The sequence below is a fragment of the Pecten maximus genome, chromosome 3 (assembly GCF_902652985.1).
Source record: "Pecten maximus chromosome 3, xPecMax1.1, whole genome shotgun sequence".
NCBI lineage: Eukaryota > Metazoa > Mollusca > Bivalvia > Pectinida > Pectinidae > Pecten > Pecten maximus.
This window is the reverse complement of record NC_047017.1, coordinates 41,703,619-41,718,964: the sequence shown is the minus strand read 5'-3', so window position 1 is coordinate 41,718,964 and position 15,346 is coordinate 41,703,619. Positions and strand designations below refer to the sequence as shown.

General features: G+C 34.3%; 1 protein-coding gene across 1 annotated transcript in view; it reads left to right on the top strand.

Moving 5' to 3' along the window:
- LOC117324211 (alpha-mannosidase 2-like) overlaps positions 1 to 15,059 on the top strand; it is a 38,939-nt gene extending 23,880 nt beyond the window's left edge. The window contains exons 16-21 of the mRNA XM_033879956.1: positions 2,125 to 2,236; positions 2,584 to 2,714; positions 3,100 to 3,241; positions 10,314 to 10,450; positions 11,445 to 11,726; positions 12,357 to 15,059. Of these exons, the coding sequence (XP_033735847.1) occupies positions 2,125 to 2,236; positions 2,584 to 2,714; positions 3,100 to 3,241; positions 10,314 to 10,450; positions 11,445 to 11,726; positions 12,357 to 12,518 (966 nt within the window). The 3' untranslated portion in view covers positions 12,519 to 15,059. The remainder of the gene's footprint in view (positions 1 to 2,124; positions 2,237 to 2,583; positions 2,715 to 3,099; positions 3,242 to 10,313; positions 10,451 to 11,444; positions 11,727 to 12,356) is intronic.
- The last annotated feature ends 287 nt before the right edge of the window (positions 15,060 to 15,346 follow it).

The window sequence follows — 15,346 nt, the reverse complement described above, 5'->3', positions numbered from 1 at the left end:
CCTTGATTGGTAGAATACCCTGACTTTCTATCATTTGCAGCTGTGAGAGGAGATTGGTAAAATATCAAAAGAAGACAACTGTGATGTAATATCTACTACTGCTAAGGGAAACCAGGGCTGTAGTATAAGGAAGGCCATGAGTTTATTGGTAAAATATCTACTGCTATGGGAGGCTATAATTGTATCAGTAATTACAGCTATTGGAGGCCAAGAGTGTATTGGTATCTACTACTATGGGAGGCCAAGAGTGTATTGGTATCTACTGGTATGAGAGGCCAAGAGTGTATTGGTATCTACTACTATGGGAGGTCAATAGAGTATTGGTATCTACTACTATGGGAGGCCAATAGTGTATTGGTATCTACTACTATGGGAGGCCAAGAGTATATTGATATCTACTGCTATGGGAGGTCAATAGTGTATTGGTATCTACTACTATGAGAGGCCAAGAGTATATTGGTATCTACTACTATGGGAGGCCTATAGTGTATTGGTATCTACTACTATGGGAGGCCAAGAGTATATTGGTATCTACTGCTATGGGAGGTCAATAGTGTATTGGTATCTACTACTATGAGAGGCCAAGAGTATATTGGTATCTACTACTATGGGAGGTCAATAGAGTATTGGTATCTACTACTATGGGAGGCCAATAGTGTATTGGTATCTACTACTATGAGAGGCCAAGAGTGTATTGGTATCTACTACTATGGGAGGCCAAGAGTGTATTGGTATCTACTACTATGGGAGGCCAATAGTGTATTGGTATCTACTACTATGGGAGGCCAAGAGTGTATTGGTATCTACTACTATGGGAGGCCAAGAGTGTATTGGTATCTACTACTATGGGAGGCCAATAGTGTATTGGTATCTACTACTATGGGAGGCTATAAGTGTATTCATATCTACTACTATGGGAGGTCAAGAGTGTATTGGTATCTACTACTATGGGAGGCCAAGAGTGTATTGGTATCTACTACTATGGGAGGCCAATAGTGTATTGGTATCTACTGGTATGAGAGGCCAATAGTGTATTGGTATCTACTACTATGGGAGGCCAATAGTGTATTGGTATCTACTACTATGGGAGGCCAATAGTGTATTGGTATCTACTACTATGAGAGGCCAAGAGTGTATTGGTATCTACTACTATGGGAGGCCTATAGTGTATTGGTATCTACTACTATGGGAGGCCAAGAGTATATTGGTATCTACTGCTATGGGAGGTCAATAGTGTATTGGTATCTACTACTATGAGAGGCCAAGAGTATATTGGTATCTACTACTATGGGAGGCCAATAGTGTATTGGTATCTACTACTATGAGAGGCCAAGAGTGTATTGGTATCTACTACTATGGGAGGCCAAGAGTGTATTGGTATCTACTACTATGGGAGGCCAATAGTGTATTGGTATCTACTACTATGGGAGGCCAAGAGTGTATTGGTATCTACTACTATGGGAGGCCAAGAGTGTACTGGTACCTACTACTATGGGAGGCCAATAGTGTATTGGTATCTACTACTATGGGAGGCTATAAGTGTATTCATATCTACTACTATGGGAGGTCAAGAGTGTATTGGTATCTACTACTATGGGAGGCCAAGAGTGTATTGGTATTTACTACTATGGGAGGCCAATAGTGTATTGGTATCTACTGGTATGAGAGGCCAATAGTGTATTGGTATCTACTACTATGGGAGGCCAATAGTGTATTGGTATCTACTACTATGGGAGGCCAATAGTGTATTGGTATCTACTGCTATGGGAGGCCAATAGTGTATTGGTATCTACTGGTATGAGAGGCCAATAGTGTATTGGTATCTACTACTATGGGAGGCCAGGAGTGTATTAGTATCTACTATTATGGGAGGCCAAGAGTGTATCAAAAGTATATTCTACATATGTACTTAATATATGAGAAATCATTGGTTTCTATCCCATCAGATTGTCTTGGTATAAACAAGAATAACTAATACTTATGTTTTGTAATAATCATACATAAAAGTTAAAGAAAATCTTAATTAGTCACACATTGTTTCATATTGACTACTATAATCTTGTCATGATTTAAATAATTATATATTGTAATTGAAATGTGTTTTTGATATGTCTTTTTCCTCAGCCTGTCCTTGATGGCAGTGTAAAGGTTTACGTAGTGGAAGGTCCTATTATGTCCAAGGTTTTAGCTGTGCAGTCTGGCATTGTTCACACCACAACTCTTCACAAAGAATCTGGTTAGTTACAAATCATATAGAAACACTGTATACAAATCACGGGTGTAGAAAATAATCATGTTGAAGTGAGGTTAAATCAATCTTCACTTTATACTTATTTTGTATTATCGAAATAGGGAATATGACAGAAAAATACAGAAATATAGGGAGAGTTCATTCTCAAAATCAGTCTTTTGGATTAGGAGCTTGATTTTTTTTTTTTTTATGTCCTCAATAATTTTTATCAAATGTTTTGATATATTATCAGCTTTTTATAAACTAGTTACTAAAAACGGTACTTATTTAATAGGCATATATGAGAAAATGACTTATGGTAGACAAGAGGTAAATTTTGATTTTTATATCAGCTGGTGTATATGTGGACAATGTGGTGGACATGAGAGACGGTCAGTGGAACAACACTGAGCTGGTGTTACGACTGGACACAACAGTGGTGGACCCTGATAACAGACTCTGTGTGGACCTCAACGGGTTCCAGGTCGGTAGGGAATCCTCGGCAGGTGTTGTGTGCAATAAAATATTTTATTTACCTAGTATAAACAATCCATGAACAATATGTTCATTTCAAATAGACTCTTTTAGCAAATCTGAATTAGATGGTTAGAAATCAATTTTATATTATATAAAAAAAAAATTATAACAATTAGTCTAAGAATGTGACTGTACGTTCAGTACCAGTATTGTGTATATTGAATCTTTATTGAAGATATTTATCAATACAGTATTTGGATTATTGAAAATTACCAGGTATTAACTTGTGAAAATCACTTATTTATTATATTATTGTGCTCTGGTTTGTCCAATTACACTGTCTAATCTTAAACACTTTACTGTTAACAGTCTTTGATGTTAATCTCATTTAGATGCACAAAAGGAAAACAAGAAAGAAACTGAAAATCCAAGGAAACTTTTATCCAATGACATCAATGTCTGTGATAGAAACAGTGGAGGAGAGATTGACCATGCTGACCTCAGCAGCACACGGAGTGGCTAGTCTACGACCAGGTCTGTCGACAGGAGTGTCATTTTAAACATTCATTTGTTCTCATATCAGTCATAAAAACTGTCTTATAAAAGAAGATTTAACTTATTCCGGGTTATTTTTTCCTCTGTGATTTTGTTTAGATTTTTCACTGATTGGTGGATGTAACATCAGTAAATATGTAATCACTGATTGGTGGATGTAACATTAGTAAATATGTAATCACTGATTGGTGGATGTAACATCAGTAAATATGTAATCACTGATTGGTGGATGTAACATCAATAAATATGTACATTGTAATCACTGATTGGTGTATGTAACATCAGTAAATATGTAATCACTGATTGGTGGATGTAACATCAGTAAATATGTAATCACTGATTGGTGGATGTAACATCAGTAAATATGTAATCACTGATTGGTGGATGTAACATCAGTAAATATGTAATCACTGATTGGTGGATGTAACATCAGTAAATATGTAATCACTGATTGGTGGATGTATCATCAGTAAATATGTAATCACTGATTGGTGGATGTAACATCAGTAAATATGTAATCACTGATTGGTGGATGTAACATCAGTAAATATGTAATCACTGATTGGTGGATGTATCATCAGTAAATATGTAATCACTGATTGGTGGATGTAACATCAGTAAATATGTAATCACTGATTGGTGGATGTAACATCAGTAAATATGTAATCACTGATTGGTGGATGTAACATCAGTAAATATGTAATGTAACGGTTACAAAATATGTTTCGTATTCACTTGCTTGAGTTGTTCTCTGCTTGTGTAAGTATCAAATCAAGAGTAATTTGGTAGCGTAAGTAATGAAGTTTAGTTTAACAAAAATACATTTTATGGATCTTAAAGTATAATCATAGAAAAAGGTTAAACACAAAGTTATTTTTTATACAACATCTTGTATCTAAAAATGTTCATACGGAGAGTAGCGTAGTGCAAAATGCAAATGTACATATGATTTTAATTAGATTGAGTATTCTGATATATTTCTAAGTTGTTTTGTCTTTTTGGTGTACATACAGTACATGTACATGTTAGCTGGATCGTATGAAAGAGGAACATGACTCAATTTGGCCTGTTTTGACCTAAAGGTTACCATTTTCAAATAAAAAGTAGTTCTCAGATTTAATATTTGCTGGTGTCAATAACATGGGGGAAGACGTAGTTGATGAAATATTTAAGTTTGGATGTCAATTATACTAACTACATGAATAATAGAAAACAAAACCATCAGTTTATGCAGCATACGGAAGATTAAGAGATCAAACCACCAACATTTATCTATTTTGCATACATATGTACATATCTACAAGTTGCGAAGCTCACAGCGATGACAACTGAGCAAAATATGAGTGCAATATATATGTTTATATCTATTTTGGTATACGGTGATGTAGATTCGCAATAAGTCACGTGATATTTCACATGTACTCTAGTTAAGCTCTCGCTAGCGCTGTGCGCGAACAATCATTTATCTTATATATACATTTGTGCGTGGTATATCCACTTAAAGTATCGTAGTTATGTATGATATATCAAAATAAAGAAGGCAATTCGTTCTGTCAGTGAAACATTTTCTTTGATATAGGCAGGATTTGAAATGTGGTCGAATTGTACGATCGCCAGCCGTTATGTAGCCATGCCCGTCTGAGTTACCTACAAATGTACATGTATTCAATGCTCGGTAAACGTCGTAGTATGCACAATGCACGCGCAATGTACAGGGTACCGAGACAGTTTTTCGACGGCTGGCGATGGGCAGTATACACTGATACATGTAGGCTTAGTTTGTTGTTATATATATATATATATATATATAATATTTATGTAATTCTCTGAATGAAATATTTGAAATGAACTGTGGTCATCCTTATCATTTACATAAGCTGAGACGTATGTACTGTATTGTAAACTTATTAATCTGTATATCACCCGTTTGATAGGTAACCAGTCTTGACATTTTTCATAACGTATGTCTCATATATACATTATACATGTACATGTACATTTGTATGTGCTTGTTGAAACAAATACATGTACATGATTTATTACGGATAATGTTGTTATTATGATTAGTATTATGTGTATATATATGTAAATTGTATATGCATGTTTGGGTAAAATATCCAAGTTCGTCCTTATTAAAGTAATATGAAGATCAATAAATAAGGGTATCACGATATCGATCTATATAGGCTATGTCTGATGTCCAATCCTTTTGACTTAACATCTCGTCAATAAGATGTGTTGAAATTAAAAATATGGATACTGAGTGTTCTATTTTCTTACGAAACCTGACATAAATAGTTACCCTGATTTTTTATTTAAACATATTTTTATTGTAACTTATATGTATATAAGAGATTGGGCAAAAACCACCTTTCCCGACACAAGTATACATGAAAAAAATACAGCAAGATGGCATAATATAATATTTTAATATAATATTATTTTTTAGCATGTTTACAAATTGGTTTAGCGGGAGAGAGAGAGGAGGGGGGGGGGGTATATATAAAGATATAGTGAAAGTAATTGCTCTTATTTCAATGCACGTGTATATCTTGATATGTTGCAACCGTTAAACCAATACGTACAATGTACATATCATAAATGTATAACTTTCAACAATACAAATTACGTACCTAATTTAAATCTAAAATATATAAATGATTTAAGAATGATTAATACAATTATCATCGCATACGGATTTAACGGGTTTTACTTCCGCTATTACGGCCTCAAAAGGAAAACGGCAGGTGCCTTATTCTAAAAGACCTAAATGGAAGAGGTGAGATACAGGTAGACTAGTAAACATGGAGCATAGGCTAAATCCTTATGTAACAACATTCCACCCGCAGGTAAAAAAAAAAGCTGTAGGGGTTCGATGGGGTCACTGCGATACAGGTATACTCGCTATTGTAATCAAAATCTGTGATTGGCAGATGTTAACAGCAGGTGAAAACATTTCTATAACGGTAACTACACTGTACACGACCGGTATTTGTCCTGTGTATAGAGGATTTATCTATATCACATTGATTAACTCCAATCATGATTTGTAAATGACGCGATTTTAACCACGTGGTCTCCATACCCACAGTTTTATTTGGATACTATAACACATGGAAATGTGTTACATGAGGAACATTAACATTGTATCACACGTACATATATATGAATAAACAATCCAGTTACAAAAACATAATATTCATAGGATTATATTACATACACGTAATCAAAGAAGAGATTTTTTTAGAAAAAAAAGAAAAACCATTTAGAACTTCCGTTTATAATTATGACCTTAAACAGACCTTTAGTTTAGTTTTATTTGGATTTGAGCGGTAATAATTTAGAATATGTAATTTCTTTGCCAATTTTCAATGATTGCGTTTTTACAGGAAAACAGATAATGATACTCATCTCCTACATTCTCTGAAGACAAGGTTCATATCTTCTCCTGAAACTCTTTGTTACCTACCAGTTTCAATGGAAAATTTCAATTACATGTACGTACACTGTGTATCTAATACAATTAGAGTTAATCTAATCTCGGGCTTCATCGGACATAAAATGGACTGGTCAATAGCTCGGTGAAGGAGGAAATACTTCACATTGTTTGGGTGTTAGGTCTTGATAATAATGGTGACTTTCGCATAGTCAGTACGTTTTTTTTTTTTTTTTTTTTTACTTCCGAAATAAAAAGGACAGGAAATATTCCCATGTTGTCGTTATAATTGATTAAAATTTGTTTAAAATGTGTTTTTGTTGACGTTTTTATCACATACACATGACAGATGACACAAATGTATTGTTTTTCTCACAATAAAGAAAGAATATTGGACCACACACACAATCATTCTGTGGTCGATATAGTTTAAACTGTATTTTATTATATACTATTATGCTCGGTCTTGTAATCAAAGACCGTACTACATGTATTTCTTTGCTGGCAAAAAGAGATCGGGAAGGCAATCGATTATCCTTTACAAAAGTGTTCGATATCTCACAAAATAATTTTGTACCAGGCTGCTAAAATGGTAACAATTTTTTCAATTCTTTATTAGTCTTGCGAGTATACATCTCATCAACATCATACGATTACAAAAAATATAATTCAAGTCAGCTCGAGTAGAGCAATGCACTTGTGACGTTTTTTTTTTCTGATAAGAAAGTAATTAAATGATTAGCTACTATAGTTGGGGAACTATTAGCACTGATTTCAATATCTACCGGTAATATACATGTAAGTGTATGTCCGTGATATTAGCCATGCAAGAGATGACCCCGATGGACACATACAAAATGATAGTAATAAAAACACAATATCTTTAGGCCGTAGATTTAAAACTACGAAATGTTCAAATAATTGTGAAGTTTATGAAACTTACTACAGAAATTCAAAGATAATTTTCTCAAACGGACATGTTGCTAGCTAAATACTTCAAATGTCTACGTAAAAATAAGTCGAGATCAAAATAACGAGCCCCTTATGTGGCCTCTCCGAGGTCATGCACAAAACGACATCTATACAAAGGTCAGCTAAATCAGAATTGTAATAATGCTGCCGTGGACACGTGGCTCATTGTCCACTATTAAAATGGTTACCGGATTTAGCACATTTCCGTGTTCCCCATATCTCACTCGAGGTGCACAAAAATTCTGACCAAGATCCGACCGTCCTAAGTACTCTAGAAATGATGACAAAACCGCCTTTTGACCCGTCCCCATTCCGTAAGAATGAAATAAAGCTACTGCGGACACTTGGTTCATTGTCCACCATTAACCGGAATAATTACCTTTTGTTTTCCCAAAGAAGGCGGTCACCAGTTAGCAGTCACAGGATACATTTACAATGTATTGATTCAACTCCTAACACTAAATGACGACTATATCCAATATTACTGGATTTATGACTCGTGAGTGTTCTTGCACATGCATGAAAATAGTCTATTTGAACTTTAATAACTACAATATTTCCCTACAAATAGTTTTTATCAAAATGGTCGACATCAAGTACACTGTCATATTGTGCAACATTGCAGATATTATTCAACTTATAACATAGATTTCATGAGCAATACATTACACGTATGAATTTGTATCTCATAGTTGAGGTACATCATCCAATAAATACTTACGATGGACGATACAACTGAAAACATATACATGGTCATTAAAGTATAATTAATCGACACCAGGCTGTTGAAAGTCTACCGTCATTACTGATTGAGCGGGTCCTATTCAATTCCGCTCGAGCGGGTCCGCTACAATTCCGCTCGAGTGGGTCCTCTACAAGTCCGCTCGAGCGGGCCCGCTACAAGCCCGCCCGGCGAGCGGGTCCGATACAAGTCCGCTCAAGCCCGCTCAAGCCCGCTACAAAACCGCTCAAGCCCGCTGCGAACCCGCTCAAGCCCGCTCAAATCCTGCGGCAATCCCGCTGCAAACCCGCGCAGATTCTGAGCGGAGGGCTGCGCGGGTCAACGCTCTGTGAGCGTTTGAGTACCAAATCACCCTCCTCGTACTGTATGTAACATCAGTAAATATGTAATCACTGATTGGTAGTTGTAACATCAATAAATATGTAATCACTGATTGGTGGATGTAACATTAATAAATATGTAATCACTGATTGGTGGATGTAACATCAGTAAATATATAATCACTGATTGGTGTATGTAACATCAGTAAATATGTAATCACTGATTGGTGTATGTAACATCAGTAAATATGTAATCACTGATTGGTGGATGTAACATCAGTAAATATGTAATCACTGATTGGTGGATGTAACATCAGTAAATATGTAATCACTGATTGGTGGATGTATCATCAGTAAATATGTAATCACTGATTGGTGGATGTAACATCAGTAAATATGTAATCACTGATTGGTGGATGTATCATCAATAAATATGTAATCACTGATTGGTGTATGTAACATCAGTAAATATGTAATCACTGATTGGTGGATGTAACATCAGTAAATATGTAATCACTGATTGGTGTATGTTACATCAGTAAATATGTAATCACTGATTGGTGGATGTAACATCAGTAAATATGTAATCACTGATTGGTGGATGTAACATCAGTAAATATGTAATCACTGATTGGTGGATGTAACATCAGTAAATATGTAATCACTGATTGGTGGATGTAACATCAGTAAATATGTAATCACTGATTGGTGGATGTATCATCAGTAAATATGTAATCACTGATTGGTGGATGTAACATCAGTAAATATGTAATCACTGATTGGTGGATGTAACATCAGTAAATATGTAATCACTGATTGGTGGATGTAACATCAGTAAATATGTACATTGTAATCACTGATTGGTGGATGTAACATCAGTAAATATGTAATCACTGATTGGTGGATGTATCATCAGTAAATATGTAATCACTGATTGGTGGATGTAACATTAGTAAATATGTAATCACTGATTGGTGGATGTAACATCAGTAAATATGTAATCACTGATTGGTGGATGTAACATCAATAAATATGTAATCACTGATTGGTGGATGTAACATCAGTAAATATGTAATCACTGATTGGTGGATGTAACATCAGTAAATATGTAATCACTGATTGGTGGATGTAACATCAGTAAATATGTAATCACTGATTGGTGGATGTATCATCAGTAAATATGTAATCACTGATTGGTGGATGTAACATCAGTAAATATGTAATCACTGATTGGTGGATGTAACATCAATAAATACGTAATCACTGATTGGTGGATGTAACATCAGTAAATATGTAATCACTGATTGGTGGATGTATCATCAGTAAATATGTAATCACTGATGTGTGGATGTATCATCAGTAAATATGTAATCACTGATTGGTGGATGTATCATCAGTAAATATGTAATCACTGATTGGTGGATGTATCATCAGTAAATATGTAATCACTGATTGGTGGATGTAACATCAGTAAATATGTAATCACTGATTGGTGGATGTAACATCAGTAAATATGTAATCACTGATTTGTGCCAGCTGTAAATACTATGGCTAACCATTTTATAATGATGTACTAACCAGGTGAACTGGAGGTGGTCCTGGATAGAAAGCTCCTACAGGGCGACTGGAGGGGTCTTAATGAGGGTGTTACTGACAATGTCCCCACACACAGTCAGTTTGTATTGCTGTTTGAGAGACGTCATAAATCAGCCATCAAGGTATATGTACAACTGTTAACGATATAACTGTGGCAAGATGTGTTCTGTATAGGACCTGTAATCTTTCAACTAGTATGACTAGATTTGATGTGTATATAATATTATGACCTTTAACTTTATGACTATTATGACTAGATTTCATCTGTATACAACCTTTAACCTTATTAGTCCTCTACCAGTACTAGTCCATCCACTCAGTTTTCCTCACTTTTCTCAGCCATGATTCAAGGCATCATTGTGAAATTTGGTAGCTCCAGTATGAGTAGCTACAAATCAAGTACGAGTTCCAGAGTTTTTGGGTCAAGGTCACTGTTACTATTTTTAGCGGGGACTGGTAGGGGACATGTACATGTATTGCTTTAGCAATACCTAACATGCTTGTTATAATTAGAGTTTGTTATATGACATTTAAACTAATAAACCATCTCTTGAAACTCTGCAAATATTGTTACATCCCCCCCCCCCCCCACTTTCACTGGGGAAACGGGGGATATTGATTTGGGTCTGTCTGTCACACTTTGTATGTTTCAATGCAATAACAGCAACAAATATTATCAGATTTTCTCGAAACTTGGTAACAACATTAAATGCCAAAATGGCTCGGCCAAATTCGATTGCATATGTTCGCGGACGTTATTTGGCTGAGTTATGGCCCCTTGATTAACGAAAAATGTCATTTTTGGAAGTTTCCGTGCAATAACAGCAACAATATTGTTTGATTTTCTTGAAACTTGGTAACAACATTAAATTCCTAAATGGCTCAACAAAGGTTAATCACCACTTTTCAAACTTTTTGCGGACATCATTTTTGGATGATTCCATGCAATAACGGCAACAAATATTATCAGATTACCCCTGTGGGGGATATAAAATCTACGAATTAGCTTGTTACCCTTAGTGTTATCAATGCCTACCCATAAGATATCTAATGTCAGATATTACAACACCTTGTTTGTGATAATTTAGTAATATGTATGATGATATACCTTAACAGGAGGACTCACTAATGTGCTACCCTTCCCCCATGGCTATGGTGTTGTCTGATATCTTGGAACAACCACTCGACATACTGATTTCCGGTAAACAATCTGATCCAGCTCAGCTGCTGAAGGAAGGGCTAGACCTACCCTTTCCACCTTTTCCAAATCACACCCACTTGGTATCATTGAGAAGTTTGTATACAGAAGACGGTAACCGGTCACATGCCCTACTGCTGATTCACCGGAGGGTAACAGACTGTGGATTTTTGTGTCTGGACTGGCAGTGTCCTTCTCAGGTTTGTAAATCAAACTAGATAGCTATATTCTAACTTTAGCCATTTTACAGAAAAGATAGATCTTTTCCTTTCAAATTGATAATTGGGTTCTTTTCCTCAAATAACAAGCTCAGTTTTAAAGACAGTCTATGAACATGTATATAGAATTAGTTTACTTATTGTGATAATGTTTATGCTGGAAAATAGCTTCAAAACTGATGAAAAGATGTATGGTATTTAAAGAGAACAGTACTTCAGCTCCATCTGGGCAGATAATTGGTGGTTTTGATACAGTGAACAACACTTCCATAGGTCAATATAACAATGATAGCATTCACTCCAAGTGAAAAATATTACTTTACTTTGTGTCAGATTTAATCATATCTCATTTCCTATATTGTGATACTACAAAAACATGATAGAAAGGTACTCTGTACATGTAGTACATGACTATATTGCTGTCTTTGTACCATCCTGAATTCTATTCTTCCACATCAGAGTTAACATTATGGTTCCAAATTTTAAGGTGGAATTATCAAAATTGAAATGTGGTTTCCTTAGTTGCTTCCTCAGGATGTATTCAAAGAAAAACTTCTTTCCTTAAATATTGAATTATAACTGTTTAATTGTCTTTGTTCCTTTCTTTTACAGTCATCAGATGTAATTGATCTGACAACAAATTCCAAATCCATATACATTGAGTCATTAGAAGAAACAAGTCTAACTGGGGTCAAGGTTATACAGAAGGTCAATGATATGAGAGTTAGTGTACCTCCCATGGAAATCAATGCCTACAGAATCACCTTTACATAGTGTAGATAGGAGGACTAATTCTCAGACTGTTCGATTCACTGTCAACAAGAGGCCATACAACGATTCATAAAATTTTCATTGTCAACAGAATGCATACATCTACAGCACATTTACAATCTTCTGTGTTCAGGATGTTAGCTTCAAACATCCCTTTTTCATAATACATGCTATAAGTTATTATCATTGTGCTTGGGGTAGTGATATAGATCAAGTACAAGTATAAGACAATTAATATTTCAGTGCTAGGAAAAAGTACCTGGTTGCTGAAGATATACTTTTAGTTTAACCAATAGTTGACATTATAGAACCATCATATTGACAGATTCTTACATCAAAGTCAATTGTGTCCAAAATTGTTAAGAGCTCTGTTGACCATTGTACTTGTCCATACAGATAAACTTGCACTTGGCAGCTGATTAGAATATATCTTGATTGTGATTTTGTAAAAAATCACATTTTAGACATATTCAAAATAATACTTCATTTTATATTTAATAAATTTTGATGATTTTTTAAGGAAACTTAAATAGCAATAGGCACACCAAAATTGGAAATGCCAAGCATTACGGATGGGGTGAAAATGGGTAAAATTGGATGAAATTTTAATTACTTCTTCTCTATACCTTGAATTCAGATAATCAAAATGAGTATTATTCACGGAAGGAAAGATTTTAAAGATGCATTTCAAATCAAAATTGTTGATTTTGTCACACCGTAGTTGACATTTTCCTTATACCCAGCAATTCAAATAGATTGCATTTTTAAAAATTTTCAATGGGAAATAATCGCTTTGGTTATATTATCATGTACTTGGTATCTGGTAACGAGAGTCTGATGGTATGAAAATTAAGAGAGAAAGAGTTGAGAATGTGTTGAACAAAACTTTTACATTGGGTTTTATTAGGTGTTGTAATTCATTCCACACTGAATGGTTTAATTGTTTGTACATGTATATGTACATTGTTATACCTTTAATTCTCAGCATCACTTTGTGAAGAATTCATTGATCTTGCCTCATATATATACAATTATTATTTTTTATCATGTCATGGAATAAATAACTATATTACCCAGCAGGTGATCATGACTGCATTTTAATTATGTGATGGGATTGTAAAAACTAGTCAATATACACCAAAATAGGTACTTTTGTAGCAGTAATGCAATAGGACTTAAAATAGTGTACCGACAGGTAATTATATAAGGATCCCCTTCCTATTGTCGGGACTGTATAAAACACATCTAATGTCATAAATTACCCTGTTTATTCCATGTCCGTAATTTTTTATTTGAAATGATCAATATAAAGTGGTTTTATCCTGTTAGATGTTTTTGACTTTTTTTGCATTTTTTACTCAACTTTTATCCACAAGGCATAATTTTTTTACGAATAAGTTATTTTTACCCTTTGGCTAATTATAATTTATCCTCTAACATTTTCTAGGGACTCGTCCTGTATTTTTAATTTATTAACATGAACCTGAACACTTCTATGTATAACTTGTTTATTTAAGTTTTACTCTAAGCATCTTGTTCTATAAATTAAACCTTTTTACAAACTGTATATGATGTATATTGTATATTTAAGACGGGAAATGGTACATTTACTTTAACATTTCATGTGATATTTTGCATGTTAGTTGGTATCAAAATTATTTATTTAAATTATTGATCAAATTCATCAATTTCATGTTTCACATTTATGCATTATGTGTATTATAGATAACGAATCCTTAACATTCACTGTTCCTAGCATCCATCAGATATCATGTTGTTTATAAATATTCGTAACGCGTGTTCTCTGTTCCTAAAGTCCATCAGACATCATGTCCTACACTCTAAGGTTTACATTCACTGTTCCTAGCATCCATCAGATATCATGTCCTTTACACAATTTTATACATTCACTGTTCCTAGCATCCATCAGATATCATGTCCTTTACACAATTATATACATTCACTGTTCCTAGCGTCCATCAGATATCGTGTCCTTTACACAATTATATACATTCTCTTTTCCTAGCGTCCATCAGATATTATGTCATTTACACAAATTTTTGTGTTCTCTGTTCCTCGCGTCCCTAGACATCATGTCCTTTACACAAACATTTGTGTTTACACAGTTCCTAGCGTCCATCACACATGATGTCCTACATTCTAAGGTTTACATTCACAGTTCCTAGCGTCCATCAGACATCTGTTCCTTTACACAAATATTCGTGTTCACTTTTCCTATTATCCATCCAATGTCATATGTCCCATACACAAACATTTACATTCACTATAAAGCGTTGTCCGTCACAGTGATGTTCTGTACATATATCCATATACCTCATATCTACTGTATGCAATGTCATGCCTAACTTTTGACAATTTGTCTTTCCAATTGTTATAATATCTTACAATTGCCTTAACAATATGTATTAACTATTAAAATGATTGATTGATCAGCATTCTTCATTGATAGAGTACATGTTTCAATTTATAAACATTGTTTATATTTTTTTTTCTTTCTTTTAAATAAAATTTGTTGAAAATTAATGAAAATTGTTTATTATTATTTCAAAAATTCCTCATGATCATCGTTTATGATAACTCCTTCCTCTTATGTAAAGAAATCAAAATATCAAATATCAAATACCATAATGAAATGAATTTTGAATTTTGTATTAATTCAAGACATGTTTTCTTTAAAATGTCGGTTTCTTCAATGTGTATTTTAAAAAAGTTTGTCAAAATGGCCATTTGCCACCGTTTTGTTCTTCCTATCAGTTTCAGAATTAAACATGCACAACTCGGGGAACAAGGGAAACCTTAAAACATGAAAC